This window comes from Lissotriton vulgaris, unplaced genomic scaffold (assembly GCF_964263255.1).
Source record: "Lissotriton vulgaris unplaced genomic scaffold, aLisVul1.2 SCAFFOLD_640, whole genome shotgun sequence".
Lineage (NCBI taxonomy): Eukaryota > Metazoa > Chordata > Amphibia > Caudata > Salamandridae > Lissotriton > Lissotriton vulgaris.
Genome location: NW_028243475.1, coordinates 170,486 through 184,117, shown reverse-complemented (window position 1 = coordinate 184,117; position 13,632 = coordinate 170,486). Strand labels below are relative to the sequence as shown.

General features: G+C 48.7%; 1 protein-coding gene across 1 annotated transcript in view; it reads left to right on the top strand.

Moving 5' to 3' along the window:
- Positions 1-5,426: 5,426 nt before the first annotated feature.
- Positions 5,427-13,632, top strand: part of LOC147668335 (rho GTPase-activating protein 39-like) — a 57,447-nt gene continuing 49,241 nt past the window's right edge. The window contains exon 1 of the mRNA XM_086948587.1: positions 5,427-5,451. Within this exon, the coding sequence (XP_086804713.1) occupies positions 5,427-5,451 (25 nt within the window). The remainder of the gene's footprint in view (positions 5,452-13,632) is intronic.

The following is a 13,632-nucleotide window of genomic DNA, read 5'->3' as shown; positions in this document are numbered from 1 at the left end:
AATAGACCAGGATTTTTTTTTGCAAACGGAGCATGATTTGTGGCTCAAACACAATCTCGATTTTGATAGCTGCGATTTAAGGTAGTGTATTTTTCCACCATTTAGTAACAGTGGCGGCCGGCATGGGTCGGGGTAGGCGGAGCAGGGGTGGGGGGTTGTACAAAAAGCAAAAAATTAAATGTACCTTATCACCGCCGAGACTCAGTTCTCTCCTCCGTGTCAGGACTCGGCCAGAACAGCAACGAGGAAGCACCCTGGCTCCTCTGACAAATCAAAGCGCTGCAATGCAGTGTTGTGATTGGCCTGAGCGCTGTGCTTCTGTGCTCAGACAGGGAATGGGGGCGTGGGCATATTAAAATGCACATGAATGTTTGGCCTGCCCGAAAGGATCAAGAATTGACAAAATCCGTAAAGCAATTGTTGCCTGGTTGTGACAATAACTGCGATCCAATGGCCTAGAAATTAATAGAATCATTAAAATAGAGGGTTCTAAATATGATGACAATGAAAGGAAGCTGAAATATGTCATCATAAAAGCAGCTATATTCTGCATAAGTGACAATATATAAAGCCAGTTGAAGTCTATGAAAGCATTAAATGAAAAGTGGAGTTTTTAATGAATTTTGTATTATAAATGTGTTTTGTACTTTTTTAATAGAATAAAATAAGTTTTGTTTTCATATAGAAATGATAAGATGAATATTTATTGCTACTCCTCAAAGAAAAACCTATTTTTTTTTGTTATGTGCAAAGCTCTCTATGCCACCCTATGATTGCCTGTAAGAGCTTTGCGGACATGTGATCTGTTCCTAAGTGGGTACTGGGCCACATTAATTCATCAGAATAGCAAACTTTACTCTTGGAAAGTTACTCTTAATTCGTTTGCTCTTTGTTCCATCTGAAGCTAAGTTTATATCACCATCACCAGACCACATTTGTGAGACGTTTTATGCGTACTTCTTTTTCGATGTGTCGGCTATAGTTGGGATCTAAACTTGTATTCCTGCGTGATCTTGCATTTTGTCGAAGCTGATGTCAGTGCATCAAACATATATGACAATTGTGTGAAGTGAACAACGTACAAAACATAGTGTGGATGATGGTGTTAAACTTTAATGATGACTAGACATCAGACGGACTGGCACTCAGTGGCATCTTTCATCTGTAAATGGTGATGGTGTTGTATGCATAGCTGGGAGCTGCCTTGACGCATTAGTGGGAGTTAGCTATCTCAGCCTTGTTACAAAATATGAACAATTCTCTTTCCCCGTCTACGAAGAGAATCTTCGGAAGGAGGGTCATTTTAATAGCCGCTATTCTACCTAGGCAGTAGATGCTCCTCCTTCTCCAAGTCTACAAGTCGGCTTGGTGTGCGCCAGCAGGTCAGTGTGGTTGTGCTCTGCTGCTTTGCCTAGTGAGGGGCATATTTTAAACCCAGGTAGAGCACCCATTGGGTCATCCACGGAAAGGGGAACAGGCGTTCTAGTCTGGCTTTGCACTCTGGGGGACAGTGAGGTTCAGGGCTTGTGATTTTTGTAGATTGACTTTGAAGCCAGACACCCTGCCTAAGGCCTCTAGCTCCGGTAAAAGTGATGACAGGGAGGTGTATGGTTAGGTTAGAGCAATCATAACATCATCTGCATAAAGTGCCATTTTTTGCTCTTGGCGGCTAAAGGAGATGCCTCTGATATGCGTATTTTTGCGTATCCTTTTGCCAAGGGTTTCATATACAAGTCAAACAGAAGTGGAGAATAAGGACAGCCCTGTCTTGTGCCTTGCGCTATAATGAATCTTCTCGAGGCCAATCTGTTACTCGCACACATGCTGTGGCCCTGCATAGTTACACCAGACCCATTTCTGAAATCAAGCACCTAGTCCTGCCCCCTCCGACACCAGGCGAAGGAAGGGCGAGTGCACCTGATCAAAAGCCTTTTTGGCATCGATCGACATAAGTAGCGCCAGCGTCTGGGAGCATCTTGCTTGTGTTGTCACTGCAGCACCTATCTGGTATGAACCCTGCTTGATCCAAGTCTGATGGCCTGCGTACATGGGTTAAGGTGAGGGCCCAATATTCCTGGAAAGATTTTAGCATCTACATTCAATAGGTTATGAGACGGTAAGATGCACATTTGTTGTTGTCTTTACCAGATTTGGGAATCACGGTGATGACCGCTGTTCCCATAGTGCCAGTAAGTGTACTGGTAAGTATGCCACTGCCTTGGCTGCTTCTAGCGTCTTTGCGGTGTACAACTCCACGTAGAAGCGCTCAAATGTCTGCGCTATAGCTGCGTCTGTCTGCAGTTTCTGTTCCAAGGGTCCATGCATCTCCGGAATTCTACTTTTATGTACCTGTGCCCTCAACCGATGCACAAGGAGCCTTCCAGCTTTATTGCCTTTGGTGTAAGTCCCTCTGTTTGGTGCGTAGCAGGGCATACTCTACTTTGCCTGTGTCTATGGCTTTGAGTTGTTTTCTGGCCATAGTTAGTTGCCTCCTCACCTTGTGGGAGCCAGATTGTTTGTAGGCGTCCTCCAGGTCTTTCACCTAGGTTTCCAGAGCCACTTGTTTCTCTCTCCTGTACCTATTGATTCTCATGGAGATGGCTAGCAATGCGCTTCAGAGGACTGCTTTTAGGGTGTCCCCTAGCAATATGATGGGAGGTATCCAGGTTCTCATTTCTGCTTAGGAAGGTTTCAATTACTCTGTGATCTCTTTAACTGTAGAGTCATACGTTAATAGTTTCGGGGTCAGGCACCATGTCCGATGGGTCGTGGGCCCTTCAGGGACACTTAGGGAGAGCAAGATATGGGAGTGGTCAGATAGTGCAGCGACCCCTATGTCGACTTGAGTAATCACTGCAGGGAGACGTGTGGTGGCAAAGAAGTAGTGAATTGTGGCATAGGTTTGGTGTGCGGCGGAGATAAAGTGTAATCACTGGTAGTGAGAATGCGCAAGCACCATATATCTGGCAGGCCCGCCACCTGTAGCCAGTGCAGGCGCTGAGGAATGAAGGCTCCAGTCTGCCCTATGTTTTGTTCCAAGCAGTCTTTCAACTTATTTAGAACTAAATTTAAGTCTCCAACTATCAGTTCATCAATGTCGGGGTTGTCCAGTACCTGTCACAGGGCGCTAAAAATAAACTGTTCTTGGTGCTCATTTGGAGTGTATATTGTCTCTAAAGTGAAAGGGTGTGTGTGTGTGGATCACCATTCATAGGGAGAGGAGTTTCCCTGGTTGCTCTACGTGCGTCTGGTGAAGCTGCACGCAAAAGGTTGTGGCGAGGAGGATCACTGCTGCTTTTTTCTGTGGGCCCGCAGTGAAGTATTTGGCTGTCAAACCAGCTGGATTTCTTCCACTTCCAGTCACAATAAAGGAGATGCATTTCCTGCAACAGACAGACATTGCATTCAGAGCATGGAGAAGTGGAGAAGAGAGGCAGTCTTTTTGTTGGGGCGTTGAGACCCAGCACATTTAAATTCAGTACTTTAATCATGGGTTGAGGGTGTGTGTGCATGGCTAGTGGGTGGGCGTGACTGACATGAGTAGAGTCCTCTTGGCCGGCTGCACAACTGTTCACCTCTATAACTATGGAGCAGCGGAAAGTCTGGTTGAGGGCAGCGGGAGGTGTGAAAATTTAGGTTGGACCTGGGGGGTCAACTACTCCATCCATGGGAGGTATAGCAACTTTGTGAACAGGAGTTGTTGTGACTATGGCCAACGAGTACAGTTTTGCACATAGTAAGGGGTAGAGGCTCTGTCCACAGCGGACAGCCATAGAGGTCAGGATATATAGGCAGATGTGAGTAACGTGGTGTAGTATGCCCTTTCAGGTTCGATACAGTGACACATTATGGGTGGAGCTGTGTATCCGTAGTCTGAGGCCAGGGGCATGGGTCTGTCCTGGGGAATTTCGATCTTGTGAGGACTCATGATGGTGGATAAGAGCGAAGCGCTCTTTGTGGCTTTAATCGGCTGTGGGCTTGCCTGTATTCCTTCTAAAGGTGTGGGGGGCCTCACACCAGTGCCCTGGTATTTTGCGAGGGGTGCCTGAGAGGTCGGTCTCTTTTTGGGTATTCTGCAGTCCTGGAATGGACTTTACATCCTTTGTGCTGTGTGTGTTTCTATGTTTCACACGAAGATCAGGTGGAACGGGTGGAAATCCCCTGTAATTAACACCATTTTCTCGCAGGAAGGCTGTAGCAGCTTAGAGCGTGCAGTGGCATTAAAGGGTGATGGGGGATAAGTCTTGGTACAGACACCCTTTTATGCCTTCCAATATAATCGAGGCCTTGTCCCGCACCGCTGCCATGATTGCCTACTCCTGGCGGAATTGGTGGACACTTGTTAAAATTTCCTGTGTCGTGCCTGGTGTATTGGCTAGTCTACCTCCTCTGTGTGCGGTCGAGCACCACATCTTTCTCCGCAAAGTCCTGTGGGATGTGGTGGAAGAGGTAGATAATGTAGTCCTCCAAGTCCCCAGCTTCCGCCTGTAGTGGGACTTCTCTGATTCTGATGTTAGAGCTAGAGGATCTGTTTTCAAGGTCCTTTAGGTGGATTTGCAGATCTTGGTGTTGGCTTTGCAGGTCTAGTAGTTCACGCCTATAGTGATTGAGTGCCTCTTCCCTGGCGTTGTTTGTTTGCTCCAAAGTGACCAACCTGTTTCCAATCTCTGTGACATTCTTCTTGACCTGTATGATGTCTGCGGACATCTCCTCACGAAGAGCAGCTATGTCTGGCCTGAGTGTGCTTAAGAGGGTCTCTATGAAGGAGCGGGTAAAGGGTGCCTCGACCTCTATGTGCACCTGGGTCGGCAGCTCGTGGGTTGTCTGTGGCGGGGGTTAGGCATCCCGGATCTGATTCGTCTTCTTAGCAGGGCGCTTTGTGAGTAAGTCCTTCAGAGTAGGGTCTTTTTTGGGCCTGTGCACCGCCATGGTGTTGTCAGGGTCCAGGTCGGAAAATGTCATGTTTGTGTTGTGTGCACGAAAAAATGTTCACAGAGGTTGCTGCTGGTTGTCAGAGTATCACGGCCTGTAATCTCAGGCCACATGTCAGCATGGACCCGGTTTGGGCAGTGGTCAGGTAATGTTGTGGATCTTATTCTGTGTCTCTTGGAGAATTGGTGTGCCTCAGTGTGCCAATCCCAGCAGCTTTTGTGTTGGGTGGAGCGATGTGGGTGGAGTCGGGCTGTCTCTACCAGCACCCTGTGGGGGTTGGTCATCCTGTGTGGCTCCCATTGCATGTTTGCTGCCCCAATTCCTCCAGACCCCCCCCCCCCCCCTAATTTTGCTTGTGGTAGCCTCAGTGCCGGCAAGAGGATTGCTCCCCCCACGCGTGCAACAACTGCTCACAGTGGAAGGTATCCATGATGGGAGCCCAGTACTACACAGGGGAAGGAGGATAGGTGGAGGCTGCTTGCGTCACTCCCTCCATGTCAAGTCCACTAGCTGCAGAAGGTAATGTTGTCGGGCCTCGACGGACATCAGATGGAGGAGGTCGAGGCTCCCCAGATGTGGCTCACAACATTCCTCCCAAATTTTATTAAAAACAAAATCAACAAACAAAAATCGAACCTGTGGGAATGAATAAGAAAACAACTAAAAACAACTGAAGTCTCAAAGTTCTTAGAGGCAGTCCGCAGAACAGCAGTCATAGGTATAGCTGGGAGCACCCGGGCATCTTGGCTCATAACCATAATTTCGCCAGGTACGTCTGATGACGTCCGGATCTTTCAGCATTACGTCAGTTGAGTGACAAAGTCGACCTATGTGATGTTAATCGGTCCAGCGTGCTCTTGCAGTGAGGCAATTGGTGTCTTGTGGTTCAAACTTAAGTGCATCAGGAAAGTATGGGGAGTCCATTGTGAACATTTGACGATGGTGTCGCTTGATCCCTTAAAGACAGCCTTGGCATGCTGTGACCTGTTGAAGTGTGTGTTACATGGTCTGGCTACCTCCTGGAATCCATTGTTGGGGCAAAGTCAAATCCATCTCACGCTTGAGGGAGGCCCCTTTGGTTGAGTTGCCACGGAACTGCCTGTCGGCTGCACTGGGGCTGCATGCATGTCTGCATCTGGACAGCCGCAAAACCACCTCGGAGCCACTGCCTAGTCACTCGTGCAACGTCCGGGGTGGATGTGTCCTGATCAGAAGAACATGCTCTCGCTACCGGGATCATGATGTAAGCCAGTTAAAGAAATGACCACTGGTTCTTCCGATCGTCACTCTGTATGACAATGGTGCAGGACTCCAGTGTTATCATTTGATGTTCCACGGATGGTGATGATGCACATGGTAAATGATGGAGTGGTTGCTATGGGGAAGACAGGTGGTGATGACTTGCATGGGGGGAAGGGTGACTGGAAGGACTTTGCAGTCATGTCACTTGGTGCAGCTCCTCTTCTTTGGCATGTGCGCTTGCAAGCAGGGATGCCGTTTGCTCTAAGCAGCCGGTGACAGGTGCCAGGACGGTCACATTGTGAAGTGTGGGGCAGATACACGGTTCGTGCATGCAGGCGGCTTACGTTCGGTATTCCCGCTGAGCTACCTCCCGTGACGTCTCTGCACCCCAGTGGCTGGCTTGTGTCAGTATGTGTACTCAGATAGTAGTACGAGTCATTGTTCTTGCCTCCTTGTTAATTTCTCCTGTGCACCTGTGGTAGTCCGTTCTTCTGTGTGACAGGATTGTCACACTCCTTTCTCACCACTCCTTCTCTTCTTTGCAAATGTGACAACGTGACAATCTCTCTTCCTCCTCTGTTCTTGCTTCCTCTGTAATGTGGTATCCAGACGCATTTCTTCTTTGTACATGCTGGAAATAGTGGTGACAGGTGTTGTCCACTCTTCTACCTTGGACCTCCTGCCAACTCCGTCTTGTCTGTTACACTGCATATCTTCTTCTCCCGCCACGGACCACTCGCCGGTCCGGTCCTGTCCTGTCTATAGGACTGGGCGTCTTCTCGGTTGCGTCAGCCATTTCGTAGACAGCAGTGAAGGTAGGTGTGTTTTGGTGGATCCGTTCTGCAGTGCCTTCCATACACTTCTTCTCCTGAACAAGGTATTCTGGCTGCAACTCAGGATCGCTGTGGGAGGTGAGTGTCTCTTTGCTCTTGCGTCGGAGGCAGCTTGCTACTCTGGGACTTGCGAGTCTCCTCATGCCTGTAATGAGCTAATGTGCAACGCAATCTTAAGGCAGTTTTGGGTGCACTCCCTGAATAGTTTCTGGCCCATTACGGGGCGGTGCTAGTGCAGCTGGGGTGAACATGATCTCCTTTCCATGTTTAAGCTACATGGAGCTCCTCCTCTGAGATCTCCTTGGTGCTTTGCTTTATGGCGGGTAAACTCCTTTCTGCCTCCTCTTCGCTCAAGGGCACAATGCTTGTGCCTTGAGGCTGCGCGGTTGCGGTGCTGGATCCTGCACAGGTTCATACGAGTCTGATAAGATTAGTCACTCAGTCTGACATACTGCAAATGCTAGGCCAACGGTGGCCACTCATTGTAGTTGGCGGCCATCACATCCTCTTCACTTCAGCATTGCTTCTTCTCTTCGCAGAGGTTTCTCGCTCCCAACTTTGGGTTTCTTGACACTCTTTCTGCAGGGGTTCAGTCTCTCCTGTTCTGCATCGCGTAGGCAGTCCACAGGGGGCGTGCTGCCCTCTCTTCTACCAGTCTTTTGGCTGTGACTGTTAGAATGTAGTCTGTAGTGTCCTGTGGGGCCTCTCTTCCTTCTACTGGCTGCTGTGTAGGCACATGGCAGCTGAACATGCAGGCACTTCTGTAAGGACGTCTTTTCTACTCCCTCGTGATGTGCAGGGAACAGCCAGAGTATCCTGAAGCCTACCCTTCCTAAGTGCGGGGAAGCACTTTCATCAGCACTGCAATGTCTCTACCTGCTGCCACTGCAGGTTTCTCTTCCCCCACATTCATAACCATCAGGGTCTTGCTGTCTCTTGACAGCAATGTACTTTTGTCAGTTCTCTTGAAGCTTTCCTCTACTTGGTGCTTACTGTGTGGGTCAACAGTCTCTCCCCTCAGGCACTAGGCATCCCACAGGGGTGTGCAGCTTTCACCTGGCCAGTGTCTATGGTGTGCTACATCAGGGCTGCTTTCCTTGTCTTTCACTTTACCAGGTACTGAAAATGCCGTTGCTGTGTTTTCACACCGTGTTGGTACAGTAGGACGGCCTGTCTTTGATCTGAATGTCGCCAGGTCTGGACTGCGGCATTGGAGTCCCTCTAGGACTAGGGGGAGCTGTAGCCACTTCTTACAGCGCGTGGGACCTTGTTATTGCAGCGGGCCTTTCTGGAGTCACTTCGGCGTGTACAGTTTCAGGCCGGCTGTGGGAGCATTTAGGCTTTGGTACCGCTCTGGTGCAGTCCACTGAGCTTCTGCCAGGTGGTGCTGCAGCCACTCCTTCATTAGGACCGCTGCAGCGTTCCTGATGTTGAGGGGCCGCGCTACTCCTCCCTGGAGTTGCAGGCTTTTCAAAAGTCCTCCTTCACCTCTGCGCAGTGTCGGATTGGGATCACAATTCGGCCCGGGCACTCCTAAAAAAAAGTGGCCCATATTCCCGGAATGTTCCTTTTCATTAAACACCAATTGTTTAGTCTCATTGGGCACGTTTATAGAAATGTTTGGTAATGTTCACATTTTATAGCGTATGGAGACAGTAGCGTGGGTAAAAACTAGGGGCCTCATTTATGAGAAATGATGCATCGCTGCGTGAAAGCAGCGATGCGTCACTTCTTAGTGCGCACTCCTTGCGACATACCTGATGCATCATATTAACTGTATGACGCATCATGTTGCAAGGAGTTACAGATACGTCAGTATTTCTGACGTATCTGTATAGTGCAAAAGTGACGCATTGCTGGAGTGTGTCACAAAAGTGACGCAACTCCAGCAATGCGTCTTTTCACATGGGGCAAGCCCCATGTGAAAGGGCCTGTGTCAGTCTTACGCCTGCTGTGAGGCAGGAGTAAGATTTTGACGCAACATCATCCTAGAAGTGACGCAGTGAAATCTCATAGATTTCACTGCGTCACTTCTACGAGGCTTTTTGCTGGGGAACGCCCCTCCTGCATACATTATACCTGATGCAGGTATAATGTAGCGCAGGGGTTTACAAAGTGACGCATCTGCTTAGAAGCGTCACTTTGTAAATAGCTCTCAACAGGAGGCATGTTTTACGACCCCAATGCATCACAAAAAGTGACGCATTAGAAGCGCAAAACTGACGCAAGCCCTCATAAATGAGGCCCCAGGAGCATTGATTTTTGGCTGGCGGGCAAGGTGAATTATAATTGTCCAAGGGCCACAACACATGCTCTGATTGGAATTTTGAAATCCTGGCCTGTACAAAAATGACAAATATCACCAAATTTTGTTATTTTCCCCGTAATCAGTATGTATTTTAAGCATTTAACGTAAGGCAAATGCACTTTATATTAATTTCTAAAGCTGCCTAAATGACCCGTGACTGATCGTCAAAGTAACAAAGGCAGAAAAGCCATGTTAAAAAAGAATAAGGTTTTTATCCATACTAATATAATAAAGAGAGAGCCCAAACCTTTGAGGCTGGTAATCTCAGGAACCACAGCAACAATCACAACACCCAATACAGCGTTGGAAAGGGCAGTTGCAGCAGAAGGACATAAGCTATGCAGACGCCCACCATATACATTTAAAAGGTAAAAGAACCGTGCCAGCAAAGTAGTCCCTTGTGGACTTGTCTGCGTTGTACTGTGGGCGTGTGCTGGGGGCGTGACAAACGCTGGCGGCGTGTGGTACGTTCCGCCCTTCATGCCATGTCTCATATCGTGTGCTAATCCCACCCTGCTCCCTTTAAATACCCCTGCACCCCATAATCATAACCCACCCGTACTCCTTAAAATACCCCAACACCCTTAAACACTAACCCATCTTAACCCTATAAATATACCCTGTACCCCAAAACCCAAACCTATCCCTAAACCCTAAAAATACCCCTGTCCCCCAAAACCCAAACCTAGCCCCGAACCCTATAAATACCCCTGTACCTCAAAACCCAAACCTACCCCTGAACCCTAAAAATACCCCTGTACCCCAAAACCCAAACCTAGCCCTGAACCCTAAAAATACCACTCTACCACAAAACCCAAACCTACCCCTGAACCCTAAAATACCCCTGTACCCCAAAACCTAAACCTAGCCCTAAACCCTTAAAATAACCCTGTACCCCAAAACCCAAACCTACCCCTGAACCCTAAAAATACCCCTGTACCCCAAACCTAGCCCTGAACCCTAAAAATAACCCTGTACCCCAAAACCCAAACCTACCCCTGAACCCTAAAATACCACTGTACCCCACAACCCAAACCTAGCCCTGAACCCTAAAAATACCACTGTACCCCAAAATCCAAACCTAGCCATGAACGCTTAAAATACCCCTGTACCCCAAAACCCAAACCTACCCCTGAACCCTAAAAATACCCCTATACCCCAAAACCCAAAGCTAGCCCTGAACCCTAAAAATACCCCTGTACCCCAAAACCCCTACCTATCCCTAAACCCTAAAACTACCCCTGTACCCCATAACCCAAAACTATATCTGAACCCTTAAAATACCCAAACACCCGAAAAAATATACCTCAGTACCCCAAAACATATACCCCTATACCCTTATCCAAACATTAAAAAAAAAACATGCTTTTACCATTCATGCATTTACAACAAATTTCGTTGTGAATGTATGCGTGGTAAAAGCATATAAAATGTAATGCCATGCGTTATAATGGCATTGCGGAGTCATGGTACTTTCGTAATAAAAGTATGCGGAGTGATGGTATGCGGAAAGAAAGTTGCAGAATAATGGGTGTTTACCCTCCCCCGGTAAGTACATTGGTGGCACGGCGGCCCACATCACCAGCAACATACTCATATTTTTTCACGACCCATTTAAAAAATGCACAGGTCTCTCTCATTGATGGCCAGCACCGACATACACTTTTAGACACACCTCCCGCCACAAGTTCTACAATTGCAAATTTTAGAGCTGGGAAGCTACGTTCGAATCTCGGCATCAGCTCAACATCCCGTGAGTCAAGGCAAATCGCTTTGTCTCCCCGTGCCTACCACAAATGAATGTGTTCTTCTGTAATGTAAATTGTGCTCATGTCATATTGTTGAGTTTGCGCTATATAATATTGCAAGGAAAAATAAAGTAGGTGAAACTCAAGTTCACACACTACTGAACGCGCACTCTTAAGTGCATCAGCAGTGCACTGTGAATCGGACCGTTCACAGGCCTGTCACAGATAAGAATTGCATCAAAACGAAATCCTACAAAACAATATACTACTGGCCGGCAGCAATTCATACCCGGACAACGTCGGGACGGGCTGCTAGTTCTATATAAAGATTCGTCTTTGATTATCATGCTCTGGCGTTTGCAACATTTGAAAACATGAACAATGGTCAGTCATTTAAAGAAAATAAAAATTGTCGTTTTATATAGTGTTAACTGGCCCCTTGGGCACTAGATCTAGTTCAATGAGCACCAGCTGCGCTAGAGGAGATCAAATTAGTTTTTATTTTTCAGCCTCAGGACAAGAAGTGATTTGCCCAGAATCACAGGATGTTGAGCTAAAGCGGGGATTCCAACATAGTTCCAGAGTTGGCAGCTCTGGTCGTGGTAGCCTCACAGCTAGGCCTATATGCAAATAACCCCTCCACGCACAGCACCTTACACTCAGCACAGAAAGACACTGGGGCTGACAAGACAACACCTGGCCGCCAGCAAAGCCCCTGACCGCTTCACGCTCACATCCTTCCCAGTACACTAAAGCGTCAAGCTTTAGCCTGGCAAAGGTGGAAGGAATCACAGAACAAAGCTTCTGGGCCGGTCTCGGAGGTGGGGGGCAATGGGGGTTGAGGTGAAGATGAGCCATCAGTAGTTATCTCCTAATACTGAACCCCTAGTGAGGCTGCTTTACTCTTCCCGCCCGCCTCTGTTTGACAGCCCGGCAGGGGAGCAGGAGCACTGCTTTTGGGTGTGTGTGCAGCCCCCCAGGAGCCACAAGTCCCTGCCCTGATAGTCACCTTGCCTTACAATGCAACAGCTTGGCTGGGGCGGGGCTGCCCAGATTGCAAGGTTCTGTGGGCCAGGTGACACAGGGCTTAAAAAAACGGCCCACTGGTCACACTTAGGCCCCGGCCCCTCGGCCAATGCCCGACTGCCCGCCTTCCTAATATGACCCTGCCTCTGCGGTGGCAGATATACTTCATTCACAGGCCGTGCGGGACTGAAGCTGCAGGTGGAGAAGTAAACAACGGGGTTGCCAAATACAAACGGTGCAGTTACGCTGGGCTGGCATCAGGTGCCACTGCAGCCACCGTCTTCACAAGTGATCACCCTCAGCATGCTGGCTGTATCGGTGCCTCATGGCAAGGCCGCTGCCCTACTCACTGGATGGGCGGATACATACTATGTATGCCTTGCGAACCCCAGCTACCGTTTCTCCTCCCAACAGGTGGTCTCCCAGGCTGGCGGCACTAACAGAGGATGGCCATCTTATCCTCAGGCAGGGACTCTGCGGTGCCGGCCGATTGCCAGAGGACACTGCTGCTCCTGGCAGTATTCTGGGGAGGCAGTGAGCAGCGCAGGGTGGGAAACTCCTGTGCAGGGCTTGTCACTCTTATCACAGGGGTGCAGTGATCTCAGTCTTTTCTCACCGGTTGGCGGGGCTCTATGATGTGGTTACTGTAGCACTTCCCTGTACATGCTGGGCTCACTAGTGTCTCCTATGCTCCTATCGGGATGGCACTCCACTCCCCTCTTCACCTGGCCAGAATGGTGGCAGGCAGACAGGATCAACATGAACAGTCCCGGGCCACAATTGGTGTCGGAGGCTTGTGCGCTAGTTCTCGGGGGTTCCGCCACATCCTGCTGTCTTGTTCATGCTGCCACATCCTGCTGTCTTGTTCATGCTGTCATTAAATAGGCGTGATGCAACTGGAGCATCAGACTGCGGGAGATGACCAGTCTCTTTCCCCTCGCCGCAGGGCCGCGGCAGGGGTTCTGGTTGTAGGACGCCGTCGGGCTTAACTACTGAGTAGGCTTTTTGCTGCCCTTCCTCGGTGCAGGCAGCAGGGGCGAGGGTGCCTCAAGCACAGGCCATTTTTCCCCTCCATGCCAACAAGCATTTACAATGCAATGGTCTCGGTATTATTAAAGGTAGAGCTATTGGCATTGCTCATGACTTTTTTTTAAAATTATAAATAAATGGCATTGTCATTTACATTGCCAATAGCTTAATCGTTAAATAAATGGCATTGTCATTTACAACGCCAATAGCTTAATCGCAGAGCCACTCACACATAGAGCCACCTACAAAAAAAGCTATCCACACAGAGCAACACACACACACACAGAGCCACACACACACACACACACAGAAAGAGGCACGAAAAAACCGTATCACAAGCAGGAGGGAACAGAGGCACGAAAAAACCAGATCACAAGCAGGAGGGAACAGAGGCACGAAAAAATCAGAACAATCACAAGCAGGGCTGCAAACAGATGATGTAAGCCCCATCCTTTTCAGACGGATTTACAAGGCGAGCCAATGGAGAAGAGGGGCGGGTTAATGCCCCGTACTA